The following is a 27,265-nucleotide window of genomic DNA, read 5'->3' as shown; positions in this document are numbered from 1 at the left end:
CTGGATATTTTTGTATTCCTATTAATCTTCTTGAATTTTGTTCTGGGATACAGTTAAATTACTTAGGAGCAGTTTGATCCTTTTGGATCTTGCTTTGAATGTTCGTTAAATGGGATCAGAGCAGTGCTCAGTCTAAGAATGATTATTTTTCATTACTGAGGCCAGACCCCTCAGAGCACTCTGTCCAATGCCCCATGAATTATAAGGTTTTCAGTCTGCTGATGGGAACAGACGCTATTCCTGGCCTTGTGAGAGCAGCCAGGCAACTTTCCAGTGGTTCTTTCTCTGGCCTTGGTTAGTTTTCTCACATACATGTGCTGATCAGTACTCTTCTGAATACTCAAGAGGCACCTTCTGTAGATCTGTGCAGTTCTCCTCTGCAGCTCTCTCCTCTCTGTCTTTTGTCCTGCAAATTCTAGCTGCTTTGTTCTTCCCAAGCTCTCAGTTCCATCTCCACAACCCAGAGACCACAGTCATCACAGTTTGTAGTTAATAAATGAGTGTGATTATCTGATTAATGTCTGACCCTTACTTCATAATCACTGTCTCCTTGAGAACAGGGTCTTGGTCTGTTTTGCTCATCATTGTATTTCCAGTGCTTCACACAGTTTCTGGTTGATAGTAGGTCCTCAATAAATACTCAGTGAATAAAAGAATGAACATTAAACCCAATCATAACACATGGAAATTCTAAGTTCCTAAAGGCTTCGTGGACATTAATTACAGTCTGAATGTTGATGTCCCCCCATGTTAGGAGGTGGGGTCGTTGGTAGGTGCTTAAGTCACGAGAGCAGAGCCCTCATGAATGGGATTAGTGCCTTTATAAATGAGACACCAGAGAGGTCCCTCACCCCTTTCACCATGTGAGGACACAGCAAGAAGGCGCTGGCTATGAACCAGGAAGAGGGCTCTCACCAGAAGGCGACCATGCTGGCACCTTGATCTTAGACTTCCATCTTCCAGAAATGTAAGAAATAAATTTCTGTTTATAAACCTCCCAGTCTCTGGTATTTTGTTATAGAGCCTGAACAGACAAAGGTAATACGTAATCTTTTTATCAATTATCTCTCTTTTTTTTCTCTTTTAGATTTACTGAAGTTAAAAAGAATGGCTCAGAACTACATTTATTAACATGGATAAACCTCACATAATGTTGAATGAAGATAGCAAGTTGCCCAAGAATATGTTTAATGTGATACCATATGTAAAGTTTAAAAATATGGAAAACATACTGTATATAGTTAAGGGATACATATATCTAATAAGTGTATGAAAACATGCATAGGAATAAACTACACCAAGTTTAAGATAATGGTTCCTTCTTTAGAGGAGGAGAGGGGAGTGATAACCTCGGAAGGGGGTATAGAAGGAACAACTTTTGATCCTTGAAACTCCAAGTGTGTTCTGCCAGACCAGCATCATCATCATCATTTGGTAACTTGTTAGAAATGTAGAACCTTGGCCATCACTCCAGACCCACTGAATCAGGATCTGCATTTTGACAAGATCCCCAGGTGGTTCACATGCATAGTAAAATATGATAAGCACTGTTTTTGGTGGAACTATAGGATTATTGTTAACTGTCTCAAGTGTGAAACTGATGAGTATGACTGTGTCAAACTGCCTTAATTCTTAGGAGATGCATGTTGAAGTATTCACGGGCAAAGTGACATTGCTGTCTGCAACTTACATTCGAAAGGTTCAGAAAATAAAAGTAGTTGAGATGAAGTAAAGGTGGCAAGATGCCTCTCGCTGGGGTCATCGCCATGGCCGGGTGTGCCCGCGGGTCCGCGCGTGCCGTGCTCGCCTTCCTGCTGGCGCCCGCGCTGGTGGCCCTGCTGGTGGCGCCGGCGCGGGGCCGGGGTGGCCGGGGCCACGGGGACTGGGGCGCCACCGAGCTGCTGCCGCCCCGCGAGAACGCGGCGCTGGTGGCTCGCTTCGTGACGAACGTCTGCGACTGGGGCGCGCTGGCCACCATCTCCACTCAGGAGGGGGTGCGCGGCCGGCCCTTCGCCGACGTCTTATGGCTCAGCGACGGGCCCCCGTCCAAGGGCAGCGGCGTGCCCTACTTCTACCTGAGCCCTTTGCAGCAGTCGGTGGGCAACCTGAAGGAGAATCCATATGCTACGCTGACCATGTCTTTGGCAGAGACTAGTTTCTGCAGGAAATATGGATTTGATCCCCAAAGTCCCCTCTGTGCTCACATAATACTATCAGGAACTGTTATCAAGGTGAGTGAAGCAGAAATGGACGTTGCAAAGAATTCATTATTCATTCGACACCCTGAGATGAAAACCTGGCCATCCAGCCATAATTGGTTCTTCGCTAAGTTGAATATAACCAATATCTGGGTCCTGGACTACTTTGGTGGACCAAAAATAGTGACGCCTGAAGAATATTATAATGCCACATTTCAGTGAAGCAGCATGTGGCGAATTTAACCTCATGTGCGAAGTTTCTTAGGAAGTTTCGTGCAGACTTAAAGCGCTTCATGTTTCTTTATGGAAAGTTTCCCAGATTATTAGACAGTTTTCTTCCCTTGCTTGCATGTTTACAGAATTGAGATGGATTGTTACCGCATTTCTTGGAAGATGAGATTGCTGGATAGATTTATATATATTTCCGTATTTTGAAGCCATTTTCATAGAGACATGTCATTCATTATGATCAAAGAAGTTTTGTTCCATCAATTCCAAATAGTTTCCCAATGGTGCTCCTTAAAGAGGAGTGGGTACCAGTTTCAGATTGCCCATTGGCATTTGAAAGTACTCAAGTACGTGTTTCTAATTACTGAAAACCACTGTGCTGGGGAGAGGTGTCATGCCTCCACGGGCTGCTGCCTGAGCCTGTATTAAGGGCTTGGCTCCTGTTACAGTGCACCTGAATAAATCTTGCCGAGGCAAACGAACAGTGACGAAACACAAATGGAGCATCTCACTCATGGTCCATTTATGTCTGACAGTCCTGGGTGTTGTTGATCCAACACAGGGCAAGACTGTTTCTTATAAAGAACTTTAAAAAAAGCTTTTGAAGTCTAAAGTGATAATTATCTAGAACAAAGGAAGTTCATAAAACTTCCTGAATTTGATTTAATCAAGGAAGTTCATAAAATTTTCTGAATTTGATTTCCCCAGCTAGGTGGACACTGTATAATCAGTTTCCTCCACTCAAAATACATAGACACAAGCATACATTTTTTTTTTTTTTTTTTGCCCCAAAATGGGATTGCGAAGAAAGAAAAGAAAGGAGGGGATTTTGTGTGTAATTTGTTTCTGGTGTTCTTTTCTAAGTTAAGTTAACGCAGGTATGGACCAGTTTAAACCAGGGCCCAAGTCCATCTCCCAACCATTCTCTCTAGCTTCTTTTCTAATGCTACTCTCAACAATGAACTAAGCCTTCCTCAGCTGCTTCAAATCTCTAAATGGTTTCTAATGCTGTTACTACCTAAATCATGTCATCAGAGGGAAAACAACATGACTTTTAGAAAAGAAATCACATTTCTTCAGAAGGGAAAAAACTGTTTGCTTTTATTACCTATATACATGATTTCAGAAGACTGTATGAGATCCATCATAAAGAGGTGTGTCAGGAGTCAAGCAACGGAATCCTTAAATGGCTAAGAGAGAGGAAGTTGAATATGAGTTTGAAGACTACAAAATGAACTTATCTGAAGTCGAGCAAACAGCTTCTCTTTAAGAAAAATGATGTATCTTAAACTTGGTAGAGTAGGTTTCTTATCCAAGGCATTAATAATTAAAAGCATTATTTTCATGGAAAAAAAAAAAAGGTGGCAAGATGCTAATGACTGGTAAATTGAGGTGAGGGGTGTACAAATGTTCATTGCACTATTTTCATCTTTTATGTAGATTATACATGTTCACTATTTCAAATATAGAATATGTTTAATGGAATTGCTTTGAATTTAAAAATCTGCTTGGGGGAAGATTAACAGCTTGACAATATCGAATTTTTTCATCTATGAACATGGTATGTCACTCCACATGTTCAGGTTTTCTTCTCTGCTCTTCAGCAATGTTGAAAAGTTTTCTTCGTATAGATTTTATTCATTTATTGTCAATTTACACTTACTCCTAGATATTTGACAGCTTTATTGTCACAACTGTGAATGGATTCTTCTCAGTTATATTTGTCTGTTGCCAGTATATAGAAAGCTATTAATTTCAGAATATTTATTTTCTAATTTGTTACTATACTACACTCTTATTTTTCTAATAATTTCCCAGCTCATTTTCTTTTTTTTTTAAAACAAGTTAACCTCTTTTTAAAATATTTATTTATTTTATTTATTTTTGGCTGCATTGGGTCTCTTAGCTGCGGCATGCGGGATCGTCGTTGAGGCATGCGGGATCTTTGGTTGTGGCGCACAGGCTCTTTGTTGAGGCACACGGGCTTCTCTCTAGTTGTGTTGTGCAGGCTCCAGGGCGCATGGGCTCTGTAGTTGTGGTGTGCGGGTTCCAGAGAGCATGAGCTCTGTAGTTTGAGGCACGCAGGCTCTCTAGTTGAGGCGTGCAAGCTCAGCAGTTGTGGTGCATGGGCTTAGTTGCCCCACGGCATGTTGGATCTTAGTTCCCTGACCAGGGATTGAACCCGCGTCCCTTGCATTGTAAGGTGGATTCTTTACCACTGGACCATCAGGGAAGTCTCCACCCAGTTCATTTTCTTGAAATTTTTAGGAAGACAATGATAACATCCGAAAATAGTGAAAAGTTTGTCTCTTCTAATATTTTTAGAGTTTTTTTAGTTGGCCTATTAAATTGATTTCCTGCATGATTTAAATAGCAGTGATGGTGAGTATCATTGTCTTCTTCCTGACTTTAATCGAATGGCTGCTAGTGTTTCACTGTTAATGTAATGTTGTTTTTAGTTTCTCTTATATTCTTTTTATTGTAATACACTAATAACTTTTATTGAATTAGAAATGCCTGTTAAATTATATTAAGTCCCTTTTTGGCAACTTTGGAAATGATTTCATTGTTTTTTCTCTTATAATTTATGAATATAATAAATTTTTTATAATAAACTATATTTTCATTTTGGAAATGAAACTCCTTGGTCATTATTCTTTTAACATAATGCTGAATCTACTCTTACTAACATTTTATTTTTTCCATCTATATTCACAACTAAAACTGGTCTATGATATTCATTTCATTTGCTTTCTTTGTCAGGTTTTAGGATCAAAGTCTTAACATAAACCATGATATTCCTCACTGTAGGTTGTTCAGTACACACTGGTGAATTGAATTGAATCTAGCTGCTGTGGTGTTTCACACCTAGTTCCCTGTTCATTACTTACACACAGAAGCCCAAGAACAAACATGCCATGGGTAAGACAAGCCAGGAAAAATACCGTCAGATCATGAGCATCAGCTTAAGACCATAGGCTTTTAAAAACTCCCTGTAGAAATACGTATTGGATGGAAAATATCCAATTGATTTTTGAAAATCAGCTTAGTCATATTCCATTTCTAAAAATAAAGACAAACTGAATATAACCCTTCTAGTAAAATGGATAAAAGACTATTACATAACCAAACCTTCAAGGAAGGTAGAAAAATTTAGTGCATGGGTAGGAAAGACCATGACTAGCTCTCAGAATACTCAATGCACATTCACAAAGCACAAGTGGTATTCTGACTGTCTTGTTCATTTTTTATACCAAGTCTGACCCAGTGCCTCCCACCAGAGAAACTCTTTAATAAGCATTTTTTGAAGGAACCAAGGAGAGATGATTCTTTGTTGTCCAGCTATCACATGGGGGTCATGAGTGCCCACAAGCCAAACTACAGTGCACTGGAGATCCCACAGCTCTACATTGGTGCGCTGAGCTTAGAGTATGATGCCTAATCAACCTCTTTTCAGTCACTGCACACATGTCGGTACCTCGAGGTACAGGGGAGGCGGGAGGGTGGGGGACCCCTGGGCTCTGCCTCCTCAGCCATCATGGCTGCCGTGCCGTGTGCTGGGGTGGCTGCTGAGTCAGGTGCACCGGGAAGGCTGGCCGACTCCAGCTGAGAAGCAGGACCACGTGATAACTGATGGTGTGGTGTATGTGCCAGGGGACAGGAGCTGTGGCACACACCAGCAGCTATTTTCCTGCGTGAAACCTATATCTTAGGAACCTAAGTACGTGAGTATAAACCATAGTGTTTAGCAGGAATAGAGCCACAAGTGGCATTCTAGAGGTATTTTGAAGTCAGTCCAGCCTCTGGGGTCCCTCAGGAGTCCCTTCTCTGTGTCACGCTCCCTCCACAGCTGCTGGGCATTTGCTGTTGGGAAATCTGGCATGAAAACAGAACTGGAAAGTCTTTGGGTGACTTTGGAAAAACCACAGGCTGAGAGAGTTGTTTCAGAGTCTCCAAGTGAGGTGTTATTAGCATCTGTGATGCATTTGTGACCCAGCAGACTCCCGGCTTTTGGAACAGCATTTTGTGAAAAGCCAGATGACACGGAGCAGGTGTGTCTCCCAGCCCTTTGATACAGTGAAACATGCAATCCGTTATCAAGTCTGCTCCTCCACCTCCTAAATGTAACTTGAAAATGTCTAGTTTTCTTTATCCCCACTGCCACTACCCTGGTGCAAGTCACTGTTTATCTACAGCCTGGATTTCTGCAGAAGCTTCCTCACCAGTGACGCGGCCATCGTAGCAGAGCTCCCAGAAGAACGTTAACACTGCAGCTTATACAGGCAGCCCCGCGCCCGGCACACGTCTATTCCCACAACAAGTTACAGTAAGAAGATGCCCTTAAAGTCCTGCTATACTGCCTGGCCGCTGCTCTCCCTCCTTCCGTCTCCTTCCTCGGATCTATTTTCTCTTTGTGATTTATTATTAGTTTTGGAATGTTTCAAGCAAATAGAAAAATATAAAGAGTAATGTAACACGTACTCACGCATCCATGACCCAACGTTCTCATATTTTAACATTTCACAAAATTTTCTGGAGTTAGATAATCTAAATGAATGTTTATTATGAAATACAGTTGACACAATGCAGGGTTTAGGGGCACAGTCGAAAAATCCGTGTATAACTTTTGACTCCCCCAAAAGTTAACTGCAAATAGCCTACTGTTGACAAGAAGCCTTACCGATACTATGGTCAATTAACACATATTTTGTATTATATCTATTATATCCTGTATTCTTATAATAAAGTAAACTAGAGAAAAGAAAATGTTATTAAGAAAATCATAAGGAAAAGAAAATACACTTACAATACATATACGTATTTATTGAAAAAAATCTGCATATAAGTGGACCCATGTAGTTCAAAGGCATGCTGTTCAAGGGTCAACTGTATATTGCACACAGGGAAGAATATATATAATGTAAATGAACATATTAGGCACCACTCAGCTTAAGAAATAGAATATTACCAAATGCCCTTTAAGCCTCCCATATGCCCCTTCCAAACCAGAAGCTATGTCATGCCTCCCAGAAGTAACCACTATCATGAATTTTGAAATAACTGTTTCCTTGCATTTCTTTATATTTTAACATATATGTATAGTTCCTTAATGTTTTTTCTTAGTTTTTCAAAGGTTTTGACCTTTATATAAATGACACCAATCTGAATGCATTCTTTTGTGGTTTGTTTTTTGTTTTGTTTTTTTTTTTGCTTTTTTTCCTAGCAGTCTGTTTTGGGAGTCATATCCATTGTTACAGGAAACTGTTATTCATCTGTTTTCACTGCTTTCCAATTTACACTTCACATGCAGCCAGAGCAATCTTTTAAAGATATAAATCCAGTTATTTGTCACCTCACTGCATGAAACCATTCAGAGGCTCTCCAATGCTCTTGGAACAGAGTCACAGATCCCTGGTGTGGCCTACAAGCCCCCATGTGACCTGACCCCACCACCCACTTGCATCTCATCTCACTCCCTGGGCTGAAGTCCATTTCAAAAATCTCAACAAGCTGCTCTCTTCCTTTTGGCCTTTGCACACACCTGGATTCTTTCACTCTTCACTGGCTAGTCCTGCTCAAATTTCAGGTCTCTGATTAAACCTCCCTTCTTTAAATGGATTTTCACTCACCACTCAGTGTAAATTAGGTGCCTCTGGTTTTACCTCCTTCCTACCCTGTTTCTTCAAGCACTTACCACAGTTTTGTTATTATATATTTATTTGTGCATTTATTTTTTTTACGTACTGAGTGCTTGTTTCCCTTAAGTTTTATTGAGGACAGGATCACATACATTTTGCTCATAATGGCATATCTAGTCTTAGCAGAGCCCTGGCAGGTAGTAGGGTTCAAATAATTATCATTCAATGAGAACTGGAGCCAAGAAAAGTTGATGCAGTCATGACCAAAAAAAATTGTTCAGTTCATGTATTCTGGGACAATTCTCTGCTGGATAAAAATTGTTAAAAATGAAGGTGTCAAAGCATCTTCAATAAAGCATGTTAGGTGCGGTATGATCAGAGGCAGATGTTAAGCTTTTGTATTTGTCCTATATGCTGACCCGAAGAAAGTGACTGAGAGGCAACTTAATGTAGCATGTGCTATGTTGCATTTTAAACATAAAATATATAAAAATAAAAAGTATTGAGCGCTTACTTGTGCGGGCACCAATTTAAGTGCTTTGCATGAATGCATTGATTTAATTCTCATAAGAACCTTAAGAAAGAGGTGCTTCCATTATCCACATTTTTACATTATCAGGAAACTGAGGCACTGAGAGATGAAGTCATGTGCCAGAGTTTATACAACTAGTAAGTGGCAAATCCAGGCAGTGGTCCCAGGCAATGTTATTCCAGCTTTCTTCACTATTATGCTATATATATCACCTTTTAATAATTTTGTTCAAGAAATATTTGTGGCAAGAATAAACGATGAGGTTTATACCAAAGTTCAAGCAAACTGCTATAGGCCTAAGGAATGACAGAGTTGGATTCCATAGATGGCTGTCTGCTGTAGCATTTCAGATGGTCCCTGGGAGGCAGATGGGACTCAGAGGAATGGATGTGGGAGAATGATACTGTCCATGACCCAAGACACATCTGCAGAGTGTGAGACACATTAGGGAAGGGGATGTGATTTGGTGTCAATGGACAACAGGTGGTATGAAATGGATGGAAGTTTGTAAAGAAAGACCCCTGCCAGAATGCGGAGGGTCTTGAATGATACTTTCGGAGGTTCCTAAGTTTTTAAGCAGGGCTTGGGCTTAGGCAAATGCAGTGTCGTACTGAATATATAATAGAATCCTGTCCCGGCAACAAGTGGAGCTCAGATGTTACAGGTGAGGAAGACTGAATGACGCTTCTCCCCTGTCTATATGTAGCCATTTATTTCCATAAGAGCTGAAGGGCCCCTGAGATTCAGATATACAGAAAAATGTCTGATGGCTGGGGGGACCTCAAAGGAGGAGAGTTGCAGGAATAGACATCAAGGAACCTAGAAGAGAGTTCACTGTACTGGACAAAGTTAGGCAAAAAGAATTAGGATCAGTATTGATGCCTCAGATCAGAGGGCATTGCTGGGTCTGGGTTCACTGGGACCTGATCACCTCCCCAGAGTGTATGTGCCATAGGAGAGAGGGGCTGTGGACACTATGAAATAGACTCATTCTAATACTTCATCAGAGCCTGAGTGTGACTGGTGGTGTAGCCTGGCCTTTGGTGTTACTAGTTTCTCCAGCCTTGTGTGTCATGAATTCTGGGCTCAGCCAAACATAAGTGGGGCAGGGGTGATGGGAAGTTCTAATCCTGGAAAACAAAGATAGGTTAAATTCCTGGACACTTATATGCATCGCATGGGAACTCCTGGAAATTCTTGGAGAGAGAGCTTGTACAGGAGACTACAATTCCTATAATCATAAAAGTGGTAGATCTGAACCCACAAAACTTGGGAAATAATAATAATGGGACTAAATCTATTGTCCCTGGATGCTGAAATCTGAGACACTTGGGATACATAACACTTCAGCCCAGATTTCTCTACTAAGCTCTGCTCCGGACATCTCTACTTGGACGTCCCACATTACCAAAACTGCAACATACCAATAACTGAACTCATTGTCTTTCATCTACACCCTTCTCCTCCACTGGCTTCCTTATCTTAGTAAATTGGCACCATTTTCTCTCAGTTACTCAAGCCAAAAACTTTTGCATCATATTTTATTCCTGTATCTACTTCAACGTCTATATGCAATCCACGAAATCTTGCCTAGTTTACCATCTAAATAGCTCACTCACCATTTTTCTCTCATATCTCACACCCCATTCTTAGCCCCCATACAAACCAGCAGCATCTCCACCCGGGTGACTGCCACACCAGCCTCCCAACTGGTTTTCTTACCTTGAAATCTACCTACCCAAATACCCTCCCAACTGGTTCTCCAGCACAATTGTTCTAAAATTCAAATCTGAGCATGAACCTCCCTGAACCCTTTAAAACACTTCAGTGGTACCTTGCTGCCCTCACCATAAAGTCCAGATGTGTATCACCAGTGCCTTGGACCGTGGCCGGCATCTAGCACACACCTGTAATTATGTGTGCATGGAAACTGGAATGAACTTGCATGTCTCCTTTTAACTTGCTGTGAGCACAAAGGAGGCTGACTTCCCTAGACTGTAATAGCAGCTGACACTTACATGTGTTACACATTGGTCATCTGTCTTTTTACTTTGCCTGTTTATTTTCTCCTGTGCAGAAATGTTTAATTTTATTATAATCAAATCTACAGATCTTTTGTAGTTTGGGGGGTTCAAGTTATACTTAGAAATTCCTTGCCCATTTTGAGATTATAAAAACATTTCCCAAAAAAAAAAAAAAATTTCCCTATATTTTGACCCAGCAATTCAATAATTTTATTTTTCGCATTTAAATATTTAATCCTTTTGGACATATTTGTACATATGATGTCAGGTAAGGGTCTAACTTCATTGATTTCCCATGCAGTAGTCAGTTTCCCCAAACAAAGAATCCATTCTTTCCTCACTGATTTAAAATGCCACCTTAATCATTTATTAGATCCCCATACACACTTGAATCTGTTTCTTGACTCTCTGTTCTGGTGGTTCTACTTTTCAGTTCCTACACCAATATGAGACTATTTTATTATTTATGATTTTTGACATAGGGAGTTTTGAATATTTTAAAACAAACTTTTACCATGTGATTTCTTCCATTTAAAAATGTAGTCCCTCTATCTTACTTATTGAAACTTATGTGTGAAATAACTTGATTTCACATATGCATTTACTATACAAGGACAGATGAATTTAGGCAACTGAATATTTTTACACTGTAACATTCACATGCCTCCCAGCTTATGTGATTTCTTCAGAATCTCCTTTCAAGGGAACTGTTAGAAAAGTCATCTTTTCGTGCATACCCGTAGAGGTATTTTTCAATTTTACTATAGGATAATATACTTTTCTGAAAGTAATTTCATTATTATTGATGAGGACAGTCAACAATGTTTGTATAGTGTTAATTATTGTTTATACACTAAATGCCCATATCTCCTTTGAATTTATTTGTTTATTTTTAAATCACCTGTGTACAGCTTTGGCAAATTAAAGTTAGAGAAAAATGTTTGAGATCCTCAATCCAGAAGCATTAGAGTTTATTATAACTCCTTATTGGAGAATGATTTGATTAATGCATCTGTAACCAAAGCTGTTATTTCTCTCTTCCCCATTTAAACACAAAACACAACAGACTAAAAATAATCCCAAACGACAGATCATATCTCCATCATTATCTTAATAGCCTTGTGTTTTAAACACTTCTTAAAGAAAAATGAAATCAAAATTTGCATTTTATATATTTCTGAGCATACCATTAGAAAGTTCATATAATTCTTTATTAATCAAAACCAGAGTGTGGGAGTGAAATAAAACCATTTGAATAGCATAGTTCCTGTGTAAACAAAGCATAACAAATGCAAAAATCCTTAGCTAAAGGATTTAAAGCAAACATTACTCAATTATTTTGTGTCAGAATTTATAGGACTAACTAACATATGATTCAGCAGTCTCTCAGAATTCCTCCTACAGTAATTCGAAAGATACAAGGATGTTCATTGCAGCATTGTTGCAAGAGCAAAATATAGAAGCAACCTGGAAATTTAACAATGTGAGAAAGGTTTAGTAACTTATAGTATCCATATAACTAAATACCTATGTAAATGAGTTGCAAAACAATATATTTGGTTTTATCCTCCCCCCCCCTTTTTTGGGCAAAATTACTCCAACACACCATAAAACACTCTCTGTGTTTACAGAATGTAGCAAGATGGAGGCCAGTTTAGTCTTTTAGAGGGAGATAATTTTTTTGTAGTAAAATATCAGCAGCTCAAGCTGGGTGTGTCTCTGTGTGGCATAGCTGTTGGCTGGCACTAAGAGGTCTTGAACTCCTTTGTGTGAGACCTTGAGAGAAATTTGTAATTTAAAAGGAATAGAAGTTCTCCTAGAGCCTTTATTCCTTGGAGCAATTTCAGCATTTGTCTATAGCACAATATTTGCCATTTCTTCCCAGGCATTGTTGTTTATTCTGTTCTGAAACACTAGTGAAATGATCTGCTTCTGAAATTTCTTCTCACAATAATTTAACAATATCCGTTTGTTGTCACGTTTTGCTTTCCACCAAAATCATCATCTGTTGATGCATCAGATTCTCCTTTTTCCAAGTTCTTCTCCTTAGTCTACTCACATTACAGTAATAAAATTAAGGTCATGCATGTTGGTTAACAAGTTTCTAAATGCATTCTCCTTAATGAGTCTCTGTCCCCATCATTTTACAAACAGTGCCAAGAGGTGATTTGATTTTTCGCAGTTCATCCATGATTCATGACAAAGACAGTCCATAACCTCATCATTTTTTGCTCTTCAAAATTCTGTAGTTTTATCAGTTTTCTTCGCTAGTCAGGATCCTTCCCTCTTTTTTTTTCTTTATTGAAGTATAGCTAATTTACGATGTTGTGTTAGTTTCAAGTGTACAGCAAGTGATTCAGTTATACATACATATATATGTGTATATATGTATGTATATTCTTTTTCAGATTCTTTTCCATTATAGGTTACTACAAGACATTGAATATAGTTCCCTGTGCTATACAGTAGGTCCTGTTGCTTACCGATTTTATATATAGTGGTGTGTATCTGTTAATCCCAAACCCCTAATTTATCTCCCCCGCCCCCCTCTATCCCCTTTGGTGACCATAAATTTGATTTCTATGTCTGTGAGTCTATTTCTGTTTTGTAAATAAGTTCATTTGTATCATTTCCTCTTGACTGATGACTTCCGTTTGTTCAGGATGGAGAGATAAATAACTACTGAAATGGAAACAATTGTGTGCATTGCTGTTTAGAAATGGAAACAATTGTGTGCATTGCGGTTTTCCACAGCCATTCTACTCCCTGATTTTCAGATTCTGGAAATCCAGGGGTCTGGCCTGCACACACAAGAAAATGTCATGGATATTTTCTTCACTGGTCCACTTGGCCAAAGGCAAATCCTCACTGAGCCTTTCTCACGCCAGAACCAAGATAACATTCACTGATGAAAACATCCATCCCAGCAACTTCTGAATGATGGACCTGATTTTAGACAGACTCGCTAAGACTGGAATTTAAGTTACTTGAGAAAATAAAGCTTGCAGCCGTCCAGCGCACACAAAGTGTCTGGGACAACTCACTGGCTGCTGTATTGTGTTATTATTGCAAAGCAAGCTCACTGTCTGCCAGGATTTATTTAAAATATCCTTTCTTCTTCTTCGCATTTATAGACAGGATTCTAGTTTCCTATCCGAATCTGGCTTCCTTCCTTTTGTGAGGGAGTCTTTGAGTCTCTGGTAACAAGTGCCTTGTTCACTGGAGCCCCGGCTTACCGTCCAGCTAAGGGAATGATACTGGGGGTCCCTGAAAAACTCTTTCACACGGGAGGCATAGTTTCCAGTAGTTTTTAGATGGTTTATGCCACAGCCTTGTAGAAATGTAGGAACATCCAATAAACACAGAAAAGTCTTCTTCCTGAGGATCTCCTTTTTTTTTCATCAAATACTGACATTTCTCCTATCTTCATGATTTTGTTTTCTTCTGGCTTGAATTTCTTACTGATGTGATTATTTTTGCAGATACTGGTGCCTTTCAAATAGCTCATTCACCCAAACCTCTTCTATGTTTTAAGCCCAAATAGCTAATTTTCTGCTGAAAAGTTTACTTCAAAATCAACCTGACTAAAACCAAATTTGATATTTTTTGGTAAATTTACTTTCACTTGTTTCAATCAATGACAATGACATCCACCAATGCCCAAACCAGGGACCACAATGTCAATATAGATAGCTCCACCTCTCTCACCCTCAATGTCACAGTAGGTCCAAGAATTGTCAATTTTACCGATCTCTTTTATCCACCCTTTGTTCCTCTTCCTCATCTTCACTGCCTTTTAGCACTTCTCTTTTTCTCTCATCTCACTTCTGTCATTTGACCCTCCATGTTGGTGCCAGAACAATCCTTTTAAAACACACATATTACTGAACTTTTACACTGCTTAAAACCTCACTGCATCTATTGAGGCTGTGCTGTGTGTCGGGCTCAGTGTTAATTTGCTGGTGATAGAATGATAAACACGACCTTGTCTCTGCCTTCAATTATCTCATAATCTGATGAAGACAAAGACAAGCAGTTCGAATTCACTGTGATGTAAGCAATGATCTCTAGGTTCCTCCTTACCTAATGTAAAGGTGCCAAGTGTCAGAGAGGAAGAGCCCCCTAATTCTGCCTTGGGAATCAGAGAAATTCACAGAGAAGGTCAGGGGAGGAGGAATTTGAAGCGCTTCACAGGAGATCACCTCAAATATCCCCATGAAGCTGGGGCACACACAGGAAGTGTGGGCGCCTTGCGGTGAGGCAGGTGGACTTGAGGAGGGTGTGGTGTTGTGCTTCAGACCTTGTGGGAAAGGGGAGAAAATTTTACCAAGACACTTGAAAAACTTACCAAGACACACTTAACAGAGAGGCTGAGTTGGGGTTCTGGGCTGACAGAGTTAGAAACACAGAGGGAAGTGTCAGAGGCGCAAGGTCTGGGTGAGCCGTTAGGTTTTCTGGACTGAGCAGGAAAGTGCCTGGTCTAATACTGGGGAGGTCCCTGGGAACAGAGAAGGGAGACAAGGCCCAGGTTCTAGGGAGTCACAATATGAAAGTCTTGGCATCATCGGAGCTGGGAGAGACCATGAAAACCTTGTTTCGTCTTCCTGCACCATACAAATGAGGGATGAGAGTACAGGAGAGCTTAAGTAAACAGTTCCAGATGCTCGGCAAGCAATAGAGCCCTAGCTCTGCCGTGTGACCTTGGGCAAGGTCGTCAACTTATCTATAAAACAGAATCAATAATGGCACCTATTTCGTGGGGTCACTGTGAGGATTTGATGAGTACAGTGTATAAGATGCCTGGCATGTTGGCTGGCCTGTGGTGGGTTTCCCTGACAATGTGCTATTACTTCTACTACTAATGAGGTCTCACAGCTCACTCAAGGCAGAGCCAGGACTAGAGCCAAGGGTTGGCTTCGTATTCTGTTCCTCCATCCTCCAGGTTCCTTCCTGGGGAGAAGAGGAGAGGATTGTTCTGGCAGCAAGAACCTACAGTAAGGTGACCAGTGAACAGTGAACCAAGACTGGAGAGAGGAGGGTGGGAAATCCTTGGAGTGAGGGATTATAAGGACTTTCTCTACTTTCTATCCTTCTCTTTAACTTCTGGGGTGATAGGTATGGGGTGGGAGGTGGGGGATTTAGGGATGCATGGCTCTAAAGGACTATAGAAGGCATCAGTAGAACCCACCAGCTGGGGTGCTTATAATTGTCCTAGAACCTTGGCTTTTAGGCAGAAGGGAGAAGTGGAGTTTGGGGCTGCTTTCTACATATCTTGACCCAGGTCAAGAGGGAAGGAAGGATTTCCCTGGTGGTCCAGTGGCTAAGACTCCATGCTCCCAATGCAGGGGGCATGGGTTCAATCCCTGGTCAGGGAACTAAGATGCTGAACAGTGCAGCCTAAAAAATAAAAAATAAATAAAAATAAAGTACACAGGAGGATGTATGTAGGTTAAATACAAATACTAGGCCATTTAAAAAAAAAAAAAGAGGGCAGGAAAACAGACAGGGATCACAAGCCAAAAGCTCTGCTCCTAAATCGAGTTTAGGACCTTACAAGGGATAGCTTAGCAAAGGACAGGAGGGAAGTTACTGATTTGTATAAATTGGAAGGGCAGTAGATGTACATGGTAAAAAATTCAAAACATACAAACAATGAACAGTGAAAAATAAATCACCTTCCCACCTACTCCCTGGTTTCCCCTCTCAGTGACAGACTCTGTTATCAAATTCTTGATTTATCTTTCCAACAATATTCTGTGCATTTGCTAACAGACGCTCATATACACAGGCTGTTTATTGCACCAAATTTTGCATGCTAGTGTCTTGTTTTCCCACTTAAAAATACATCTTGGAAGATGATGCTGTATCTGTAACCTGAAGCTGCCTCTTACTTTTCAAAGCCTACATAGTATTCTATTGGATGGACGCACTGTAATACATCCTTTATCAATAGGCGCTCATATTATTTCCAAACTCCTGCTTTTACAAATAGAGCTACAATGAATATGTTTGTATATACATCTCTCTAAAGATGTACATATGAGGTAAATGCATAGAAGTAGAATTGCTGTGCAGGAGGAAATGTGTGGTTTGTAAAATTTATTTATTCATTTATTTATTTGGATCATAGTTGATTTACAATATAGTGTTAGTTTCAGGTGTACAGGAAACTGATTCAGATATATATATATATATATGATTATTTTCCATTACAGGTTATTACAAGATATTGAATATAGTTCCCTGTGCTATATAGTAAATCCTTGCTTATTTATTTTATGTATAGTAGTTTGTATCTGTTAGTCCCATACTCCTTATTTATCCCTCCTTCCCTCCCCTTCCCTTTCCTCTTTGGTACTTTGGTAACCATAAGTGATATCATATAATATTTGTCTTTGTCTGGCTTACTTAGAATGATATTCTCTAGGTCCATCCATGATGCTGCAAATGGCAATATTTCATTCTTTTTTATGGCTGAGTAATAGTCCACTGTATGTATATGTGTGTATATATATATATATATATACACACACACATATATATATATATATATATATATATACATATATATATATATATGGCACATCTTCTTAAACCAATTGCCTGTTGATGGACACTTGGGTAGCTTCCATGTCTTGGCTATTGTAAATAGTACTGCTATGAACATTGGGGTGCATGTATCTTTTCAAATTAGAGTTTTTGTCTTTTCCAGATATATGCCCAGGAGTGGGATTGCTAGATCATATGGTAGCTCTGTTTTTAGTTTTTTAAGGAATCTCCATACTGTTTTCCATAGGGGCTGCATCAATTTACATTCCCCACAACAGAGTAGGAGGGTTCCCTAGGAAACGTACGTTTTTTATTTTGATGGAGTAATAGGATATTAGATGTGACTTTTCCTGTGACTACCTATTCAGGAGCTGTGAAGAGATGGTAATACCTGTTTTCTTTCCATCTTCAGCCTCATCTCTGCCTCAGGGTCATATAAGAGAAGGCCAGGAATTCATCGAGAGGCAGAACAAATGTTAGAAGAGAGGGTTTCTTTAGAGAGTGAGAAACTGTAGAGTTGTCAGAGCAGCATGCTGTTTCTCCTTTCCCGAGTTTGTTTCCCTCTTAGTTTAAGGCAAGTCGCTGGGGAGGGTTCATAAGATCCACTCAGAGACCTTGTCACGCATCCCGTGGAATTTGGGGGATGTAGGGTTTAGTACCTGAGTCACTGCTGGGGAAAGCATCTGAAAGCCAGAGTCTGTGGCATAGCTGCCTCCGTGGGCAGGGGGAGAAGAGGCTGCCATGGGAACAGCGGCACCCTCCCCGACAATGGGGAAAGGTGTGTGTTTCCTGTGACCTGCTCTGGGCCCTGTGGAAGGGAGCTGGAATTGAAAAGGATCCCACCAAGAACAGGCTGGAGGCGCCGGGGTGGGGATGGAGGCAGGGTGCCAAGGTCTGAGTGTGAGAGCCACAGCTGTCAGCAGGAGAGTGTGTCGGTGGGGTCAGGAATGCTCAGGTGAAGGTCTCCAATGAACCCCAGAATCATCCCATAAAAGACAAGCATTTGGGCACTGGTCACACACAGAGGGTACCAAAGCCAGATTACAACTGTTCCAGTCACCAAAGACCTTTTCCACCCTCTGCGTGTCTCCTCTCCCAGTGTCAACCCTAGGGGAACTGGAGCTCACAGGGTCAGGGAGAAATGGAGGGAAAAGAACAAGGTGAAAGAATGAAAAGCCAACCAGGACCCCCTTTCCGGGCTTCAGGTTTCTGAGCCTGAGTCAGGACTGATCCAGGGGTTGCGGAAAAGGTTTAAATTGCAGGAGATTAAAGCTTTGATGTGAAACTGGTCTAAATTTGTCAATACCTGGAAAATGAGACTATTCACTAATAACTGAAAGCGAGTACATATTTAAAGTATAAGAAGTAGAAAAATATTTTTAGACATCTTTGAATTTCTTGTTCTTCCCATTTATTAATATTGTTTTTAAAAGCCCATTAGAAGCAAAGTTTATTTCTTTAGATTTCTTTTAGCTTTTTACTTTGAAATTATTTTAAATTTTCAGAAAAATTGCAAAACTATTACTCACAAAGTTTACATATGCCTTCTACCTAGCTTTCCCTGATGTCTTCTTGCATAATCATGGTATGATGATCAAGACCAAGAAATTGACATTGAAGCAATACTATTAACTAAACTCCACAGTTTATTCAAATTTCACTTGTTTTTCCTGGCCCAGGATCCCATATTGCATTTAATTGATCTGTCTCTTTAGTGTCCTCCAATTTGTAATAATTCTTCAGTTTTTCTTGGTCTTTCATGACCTTGATAGTTTTGAAGAGCTCTGTTCAGTGATTTTGTAGAATGCCTATCAGGTTTGCCTGATGTTTTCTCACGATTAGATTGAGGTTGTGCATTTTAGCTAGTATCCCACAGAGGTGATGTTGTGCCCTCCCCAGTGCATCCTAGCAGGGGGTACATGATGTCAATGTGTCTTGTTACTGGTGATGTTGACCTGGATCACTCAGCTAAGATGATGCCTGCCTGACTTCTCCACAGTTGTGGAGACTATTTTTCCCTTTGTAAATATCTTGTAAATGTCATAAATATCTTGTGCAGAGACACTTTGAGACCATCAAATTTCCTGTTTCTCTTCAAACTTTTGCTCACTAATTTTAGCATCAATAAATGGATTTGCCTTCAACAATTATTACTGTGGTTTTGCCTAATGATAATTTTCATTTCCCTCCCTCCTCCTACATTTATTAATCGCACTTTTACATTTCTCTTCCTCTATTTATTTACTCAGTCATTTATTAATATCAGTATGGACTCATGGCCTTTTATTTTATTTTATGGGTTGTAATCCAATGCTATTACCATTTACATTCTTTCTCGAATTAGTCCAGCTTTGGCCACTGGGAGCTCCTTTAGGTGGGCTTTTCTGTCCTTTCAACATGCTCCCATTTATTTATTTATTTGTTTGTTTGTTTGTTTATTTAACACTTTCTTATTTACTGTCCCCACAAGATAATCCTGGCTCATTCTCTATTTTCCCTGTCCCAGCCCTGGAATCCATCATTCTCCTAGGAGCCCTGGTTTGTTTGTTTTTTTGGTTTCTTTTACTACCTCTGGATTTTTTTTTTTTTTAAATAAATTTATTTATTTATTTTTGTCTGCATTGGGTCTACACTGCTGTGCACAGGCTTTCTCTAGTTGTGGCGAGCGGGGACTACTCTTCGTTGCGGTTGCGCAGGCTTCTCATTGAGGTGGCTTCTCTGGCTGCAGAGCTTGGGCTCTAGGCAAGCGGGCTTCAGTAGTTGTGGCTCACAGGCTCTAGAGCGCAGGCTCAGTAGTTGTGGCGCACGGGCTTACCTGCTCCGTGGTATGTGGGATCTTCCCGGACCAGGGCTTGAACCCGTGTCTCCTGCATTGGCAGGCAGATTCCCAACCACTGCACCACCAGGGAAGCCCCTACCTCTGGATTTTGAACATTAGTTAGAAAGCTGGCTCTGGGTCTAATTCCCTTTCTGCCCGTATCAGTGAAGCACAGTAATAACTCCACAGCCTACTTTCCAAAGGCTGGGTTATTTTGCCTAAAATAATGGTAAGCACTTCAGGAGGAAGTCTGGTGGAAATTTGCCTCTAAGTCCTGCCCTCCTGGGGGCTCCTGCCATTGCGAGGCCTATATGTCTTCTCATTAATCCTAATCATCTGATAGACAACTACTGACCACACACACACACACACACACACACACACACACACACATCCCTCCCAGGAACAGGCATTAATTCTCATAGACTTTAGAGCCTAAATTAATATTCATAAGCAGGAACAATTTCCTCGAGGCAGCATCAGCTCCTCAGCCTCCCCAGGTGAGACCTGGCCTTTTGATATACAGAGCCCTGGACAGTCCCCTTTGCTCACACACCTTCTTTCAGCATTTGCTCCAGGGCTTGACAAATGAAGGGTTTCAGGGCACATACCTTTCCAAATTAGAGCTTTTCTTTATTTGAGGTGCAGGGTCAAATTCTTTCACAGAATCCCTATTCTCTGGTAATCTCTGTAAATGGAAGGGGGTGGTTCCTTTGAGGATATACTATTCTCTTGTACAAAAAAAAAAAAGCTATAAATGAGTGATATTGTTTTTCCAGTTACCTTAATATTAATCCAAATGAGAAAATTACTACCTATATAATGATGCATAAGAAAGATCCATTTCCAGCCTTAATATTCACATTCACCATTACACTAGATGAAGCAGAGTTCGTGGAAATGCTCAAAAGTTCACCAAAGGCCTAGTGAACATTATCCAACGATGTTTTAATAATTTATATCAAGATTAACCCTCTCTGGTCAATGTTACCTAGTTGTAGGTTTTATGTATGTCTGCCTCTTGATCCTCACAATAGTATTAAGTTAGCATACAAGTTTGCAGAAATATTAATAGCCAAGAATATACATCTTCTTCTGTCCATAGAAACACAAAAAAGGTCTACGATAGATCAGTGAGAGTGAAAAATAGTCTTTTATTGGGCTTGGTTCAGTTCTCTGTAAGACGAAAGAAAATATAGCAATGCAAAGTATCTTATATTGCTACTGTTTATTGTTTCATCATTCCATTTATTGAATATTGGTGGTTTTATTATTGAAACTTTATACTATGCTTAATCAATTTTGTTTCCAACTCTATTATCTGATATTAATTTTTATCAATTTTAATTTCTTTTTTCTGTTTTAATTTGTTTTTACTGTTTTTAAATGACCTATCTTGGACCAACTTTCTAACTTTAACGTTTTGGAGTATTAATCTTTCTTATTGATTTAGGCAGAAACTGGCTTTTAACAGTAGGTTTAGATGATTTATGTTAAATCTGGTATTTGGTACATTTGGTTTTCATTCTTTCAATGTTTAGGATCTGTCTCTTTGTTTATATGAACTATATTACCCCCTTTATCTTTGAAAAAGTTTTGGAAGACAAAAAAAGCCCTATTTTAAAGACATACATGAATATCGTAAACCATTTTATAAGCATTCTAATGATCTCTTTCCCAAATCAAAAGCCTGTTCCACTCCCCTTCATGGAAGACAAAGGCTACTATTCTTTTCGTCTGTGCTTCTTTTTCCCTATGCTAATTTCCCATTCATAATTAAATATGATATTTCTCACTTTTTTCTCTTTCATGTTTCTTTTATGCTTTCTGTGTCTTACTTTTCTTCAAATAATTAAGCTGATGTCATAAATAACCCTTCCAGAGTTATCCTTACTTCTTTAACAATAGTTGCTATCAATAATTATCACGGGTTCATTTTTTAGCCATTAGCCATTCAAAATTTCTATCACTAATTTTAGCCTTGCATAGTGTACATTGTGGCTTTGAGCACTTTTCAAACGAAGCCCCTGGCTGCCACATTTCTTTTGAAATTGGGCCGATCTGAGAATGTCTCTCTGTTGCCTCCCTATACAAATGGCTTGAGGTGGCCCATTATTCTAGAGTTGCAGCTTATCCCTTCCACAGAAGATGTCATCACCGTGTCATTAGGCATTTCTCCTTGCAGTGGAAAAAGCCAAAGCTAGTCTGATATTTTGCTCTTTGAAAATGACCTACTTTTTCTACTTGGAAACTTGCAGAATTCTCTTTTTTTCCCTTATAGTTTTAATTTTTTATGAAACTATGTCATGGTGTTGCTTTTGTTATTGATTTTGCCTGGAGCTTTGGACATACTCGCTGTAATTTTTTTTCAAATATAATGTTTTCTCTGAGTATTGATTTTATCCTTTTGTTTGTTTTTTTTCACCTTTGGAAACCTCTTTTATTTGGAAATCAGATCTCCAAATTTAACAACTTCTCTTGAATTATTTCCTTACTTTTTTCACTCCTTTTCAATTCTGAATATTGTAATTATGGATAAGGAGGGGGTGAACAATTGTTCTTTTTTTTTTTCTTAATGTAAAGAAGCCACGAACAATGACAATTGTCAAACAAGGAGGCCTTTTTTTTTTTTTTTTAGATGTTAGCTTTACCTGACTTTCTTTTTTTTTTTTTTAAAGAAATTCACATTCTTTTATTTATTTATTTATTTATAACTGTGTTGAGTCTTCGTCTCTGTGCGAGGGCCCTCTCCAGCCGCGGCAAGTGGGGACCACTCTTCATCGCGGTGCGCGGGCCTCTCACTGTCGCGGCCTCTCTTGTTGCGGAGCACAGGCTCCAGACGCGCAGGCTCAGTAATTGTGGCTCACGGGCCCAGTTGCTCCGCGGCATGTGGGATCTTCCCAGACCAGGGCTCGAACCCATGTCCCCTGCATCGGCAGGCAGATTCTCAACCACTGCGCCACCAGGGAAGCCCGAGGCCTTGTTTTAATGAAGACCAGTTGACACCTGTTTGGCTGAATCAGGGATGACATGGCAGCTGGACCATTTTGTCCATTTTCAAACAGAGCAGAGGATTTACGGGTTCCTCCTTTGGTGAAGGTGGTAGCAACTGCAGCTAAACACAGAGCAGGTGGAATCTGTCACAGATCTCACTTCTCTACAGCCTGAGGAATTTTTCATATAACCTGCAGAATAAGTCAGAAGCAATTAAAAGACAACAGCGGTAAGTTCTTGATATGAGGAGCCCCCGCCCCCGCTAAAGAGGGCTCCGGAAGTTCAGCTCAGAGTGTGAAGTCAAGTGTACGAAGAACATGGCAAACGGTGTGAGTTACAACATGGCTCACAACAGCATCTGGGGAAAGGGAGAGGGAGATTCTCCTGGTTGTTTGAGGACCAGGGATCCCCTGGGGCAGATACTGTGACTTAAGATATCCATCCACAGGCAGCAGGATCTCTACCTCTCTGGGGTTTAGGGTGAGCCCTGACCTAGATCCTGGACCAGTGATTGTTTGGGGTCTAGGCCTGGGAACCAACAGAGGCCCTGGCTGACAGGTTGTGCCAGCCTGAAAGGGAGGAGGGTGGTGGGAGGCCTGGACCCATGTTCATGTGGACTGACAGGGATAGAGATGTGGGAAGTAAAAGGGAGTGGTCAAGGCTGGGCCGAGGAGGATGAGTTAGGACTGAGATCACTAATGCTGTACTTGCCTCGGTGGCAACTGATATAGAAACAAGGGTTGGGCTAAGACTGTAGATGGCATGTCAATGGCCCTGGCCATTAGGAGCTGAGTAATAGAAGTCTTTGGGAGCACAGAGGCCATTTTTATGAGTCTGGAAGGACCTATTTTCCTTATTTTTTCTCTCTACCAGAATTGTTTGACAAATGCCTTTAGTAATTACAGGTCTTTTCTATGTCTAGGCTTCAGATCTGGCCCTTCTTCTATGATCAGACAGGAGGTTATGAAACCAGGAACTATATTTGTTGTAGTGATCTTCTTGAGGACATTGGCAATGACATATCTCTTTCCATTTGTTAGAGTTATCTGATAAATTCTGTCAAAGAAAAGTATGACTTCAGAGGGGGTACCAGCCCCTAACGGTCCTATTTACCTTGCATTTACTGATGTTCCTAACATATACGTTTGCTCATTCTTTGCAAATCCCAAATCCACTAAGCTCCCCTTTCTTATCAAAGATCCTCTCATTTGAAGCCCAGAAAAAGTAGAAACAATTTGAGCCCAATTAATTATATAGCATTGGATTTCCAGTTCCCACGACTTTCCACTGGACATGATGTTAGATGGTATTGCTGCGTTTCCACCCCTTCAAAGCATTTTGAACATAAATAACTACAGTTATTTCCATCGAGGAAAACAGCTTGCTAAATTCATCTCCATGTACTTAGAATTCTAAGTTCCTCACTTGCCACTAAGTTATTAAAATTCACTCATTTTTAAATAGACTTCCACCTTCCTAAGAGGCTTCTACATATCCTATCATTACTTTTCTGCTGCTTTCCACAACGGGTAGATAACTGATTTGATGGGAGAAATTAATTTGACATTTTATCCTTAATCAGAACATTAAATATCCTCCTAACCATAGTCTTAGTCATTTGTGTCTTGCCATCATACACCGATTGCACTTTCTTCTCTAGATCCATAGTTAAAGTTTGAAATTGAAGGTACACGAGAGATGAGGACCTCAGTTTAGAAGCTCATTTGCTGTATCGATCCAGGAAAGATGGGCTTGCTCCCAGAGACTCAGAGACCATTGGGTGTCACAAAGGGAACTGCGCTAGAGACAGGAAAAGTGCAGGATGATTTTATTTTAAAAAACAAACAAAAGTAAAACCTCTGCTTTTCTGGGATTTCGCTGGCATTTATGGGAACACGCCCCCACTTCTGAGGAATTCTGCTATGGGACTTGAAGGTAATCTTCGAAGGTGACCATGTCATATAAGTCTGAGTTTCGAGCACTCAACAGCTAAAGTTACCTGAAGGAACAAAGGTCTTCTGGGGAGTGGGAGAGGGTGAGGGAAACTGGAAGGTGGGGCAGGGCTGGATCAGGAGCAGACCAAGCCCACAAGCCTCAGTTTGCTCCTGTTTTCAGTTGTCAGCCTTACCATTATCTATCTTCACCAGCGGTGAATGAAAGAGGCAGTGCAGCAGAGGTGCGCCCAGGGCAAACCGAGTGCTGCCCCAAAGTGCGAGTCAGAATTCAGTGAGTGTCCTGGGGGATAGTCTGAGACTAGACTGCTCTGTAATAGAAGTTGTCCCCCTTTCCGCATCTGCCCCCATGGCACCTCCTCAAACTCAAAACTTGTCCTCAAGTTCTGATTGACTTGAAAGTGGTTTTGCAAATACATCTCTGTTTCTTTCTGTGGACAGGAGCTTAGAATTACTTAGCCCGGTCTCTCATTTGATAGATTAAAAGAATTAAGCACAAAGAAGTTCAATGACTTGCCCAAGGTCACTTCTTGTTGAGTTTAGAACCACCATCTTTGTATTATGAAAACCGTCTCCAACATTTCCTAGATTATACACGTATTTTTTAAACATGTGTTGAAACTTGGACATAGAATGTTTTCCGGCTGCTTGGCGCCTTTTGAAGACAGTTCTAATATTTGAAGAATTTTGACTAACGATTCCCCATCCATAGTCTCTCTAGCCAAAAAGGACTCTCCCCACCTCCTCTGCAGTAAGACACAGGCACTGGTGCCACCAATCAGAGGGCCTCACGTAAGACTTTGATTCAGAAGGAAATGAAATAAGTTCTTCATTCTGCTGCAACTGTGGCTTCAGAGCCAGCTGGCTTTCGGAGGCTGTGGTGGTCTCAAGGTTGGGTTCCTGACAGAGGCACAGCACTGATGTGGCATCGGTGGCAACTGCAGTGATGTCAAGTCCCTGGTATTCAGGTCAGAGCAACCTGGAACATTTGGGTTCCGTGGTGACAGCAGTCAAGCCAGTGTTGTGTTTTGGTGTGGGCAGGGTACCTGGAGCTTTAGCCTCTAGCCCCGTTCTCCAGCCTTCCAAGGTTCTAGGAGCTCCCTAATAACCTTTTAATAAAGTCATTTTCCGCTTAAGCTAACTCCATGGATCCCAGTATTTGTAAATGTTATTGGCAAGGTGAATGAGCAGGATGAAATCAGAAAAACACCTTTGTTGTTCCCTCACCCCATTCCCTATTCCAACGTCCTGCCCTGACCCTGGATGAAATTCCTCTTAGATGATAAAAGCCCTCTGTTCCCCTTCGGTCACAAGAATAGTCTCATGTTAGTGATTATTGGTCCAGTCCAATATGGTAATAACAATTCTGGAATCTCTTCTAAGTGAAAGCTTCTTCCCTCTCCAGCTTGGGTGTTGGCTTTATCCTGGAAGCATGTATCAGAGGAGGGAGCGTGGTCCTCTTCTCTCTGTTTCCCCATCCAGGGCTTCCCCTTTCCCTCTTACAAGGCTGCCTCTACTCCTCCAGAATTAAAATGAGCAGGAGGGAGGAGAGACAGAGGCGGGAGAACACTCACGTGGCCAGCACAGATGAACCTGGTCTTGGCTTCCTCTGGCCATGGCACATGTTTAAAGAGATTGTGTATTCAAAAGGTCTAGTACAGCATATGGCAGATGCTTAATAAATATTTATATTTATTTTCATCAGGTGTACATTTGATGTTTCCACTCTATTAGACAGTAAAAGGAAGAGGGACTGTGCCTAGTCTTTGTACTATTGTCACCTATTTTATCGTGATGTACCCTGTTAAGCTCCATCATTACTGGGATACTGCTAAAGTCATCAAGGTTTAAGCCCCTTAAAAGACTACACTCTGGTTATTTGTGCACATGTGGTGATCCTACTGCAAGCACAAGCTTTCTAAGCAGGGGGCATATTGTGGGAGATAGATGGCTTTCCACCAAAGACCCTGATTCCCCTTCAATAGGGCTATCACTAGAAGGTTGCTTCCCAGCCAGCTCCAACATTTCCTAGACTCCCTTGTGTTTAGATGGGACCATGTGACTGAGTTCTGGCTAATGGAATGTGGACAGAAGTGTTGTTTGACATTTCCAGGCCTGGCCCATAAAACCTTTGCACGCTCTCTCTCCCATCTTGGCTTCCCAGATGTTGGTGTTAGGGTTAGCTTGGAAATCATGTGTTGAAGATGGCAGAGCCTCCATCAGCCTCAATTCTGTGGAGCAGAACTCTCTGCTTCCAACTGGACTTTACATAAAAAAGAAATAAACTTCTACTATGTTAAGTCAAGGGTCAGCAACTTTTTCTATAAAGGG

The 27,265-nt window shown here is 40.7% G+C and overlaps 1 protein-coding gene across 1 annotated transcript; it reads left to right on the top strand.

Annotated features, from left to right (window-relative positions):
* Nucleotides 1-1,760: 1,760 nt before the first annotated feature.
* On the top strand, nucleotides 1,761-3,786 carry LOC132360558 (protein CREG1-like). Its single transcript, XM_059915641.1, has one exon. The coding sequence runs from the start codon at nucleotides 1,767-1,769 to the stop codon at nucleotides 2,418-2,420; it is 654 nt and encodes a 217-aa protein (XP_059771624.1). The 5' UTR covers nucleotides 1,761-1,766; the 3' UTR covers nucleotides 2,421-3,786.
* Nucleotides 3,787-27,265: the final 23,479 nt, after the last annotated feature.

This window comes from Balaenoptera ricei, chromosome 2 (genome assembly GCF_028023285.1).
Source record: "Balaenoptera ricei isolate mBalRic1 chromosome 2, mBalRic1.hap2, whole genome shotgun sequence".
Classification (NCBI taxonomy): Eukaryota; Metazoa; Chordata; class Mammalia; order Artiodactyla; family Balaenopteridae; genus Balaenoptera; species Balaenoptera ricei.
The sequence above is the reverse complement of the archived record's forward strand: the minus strand, read 5'-3'. Positions and strand labels throughout refer to the sequence as shown.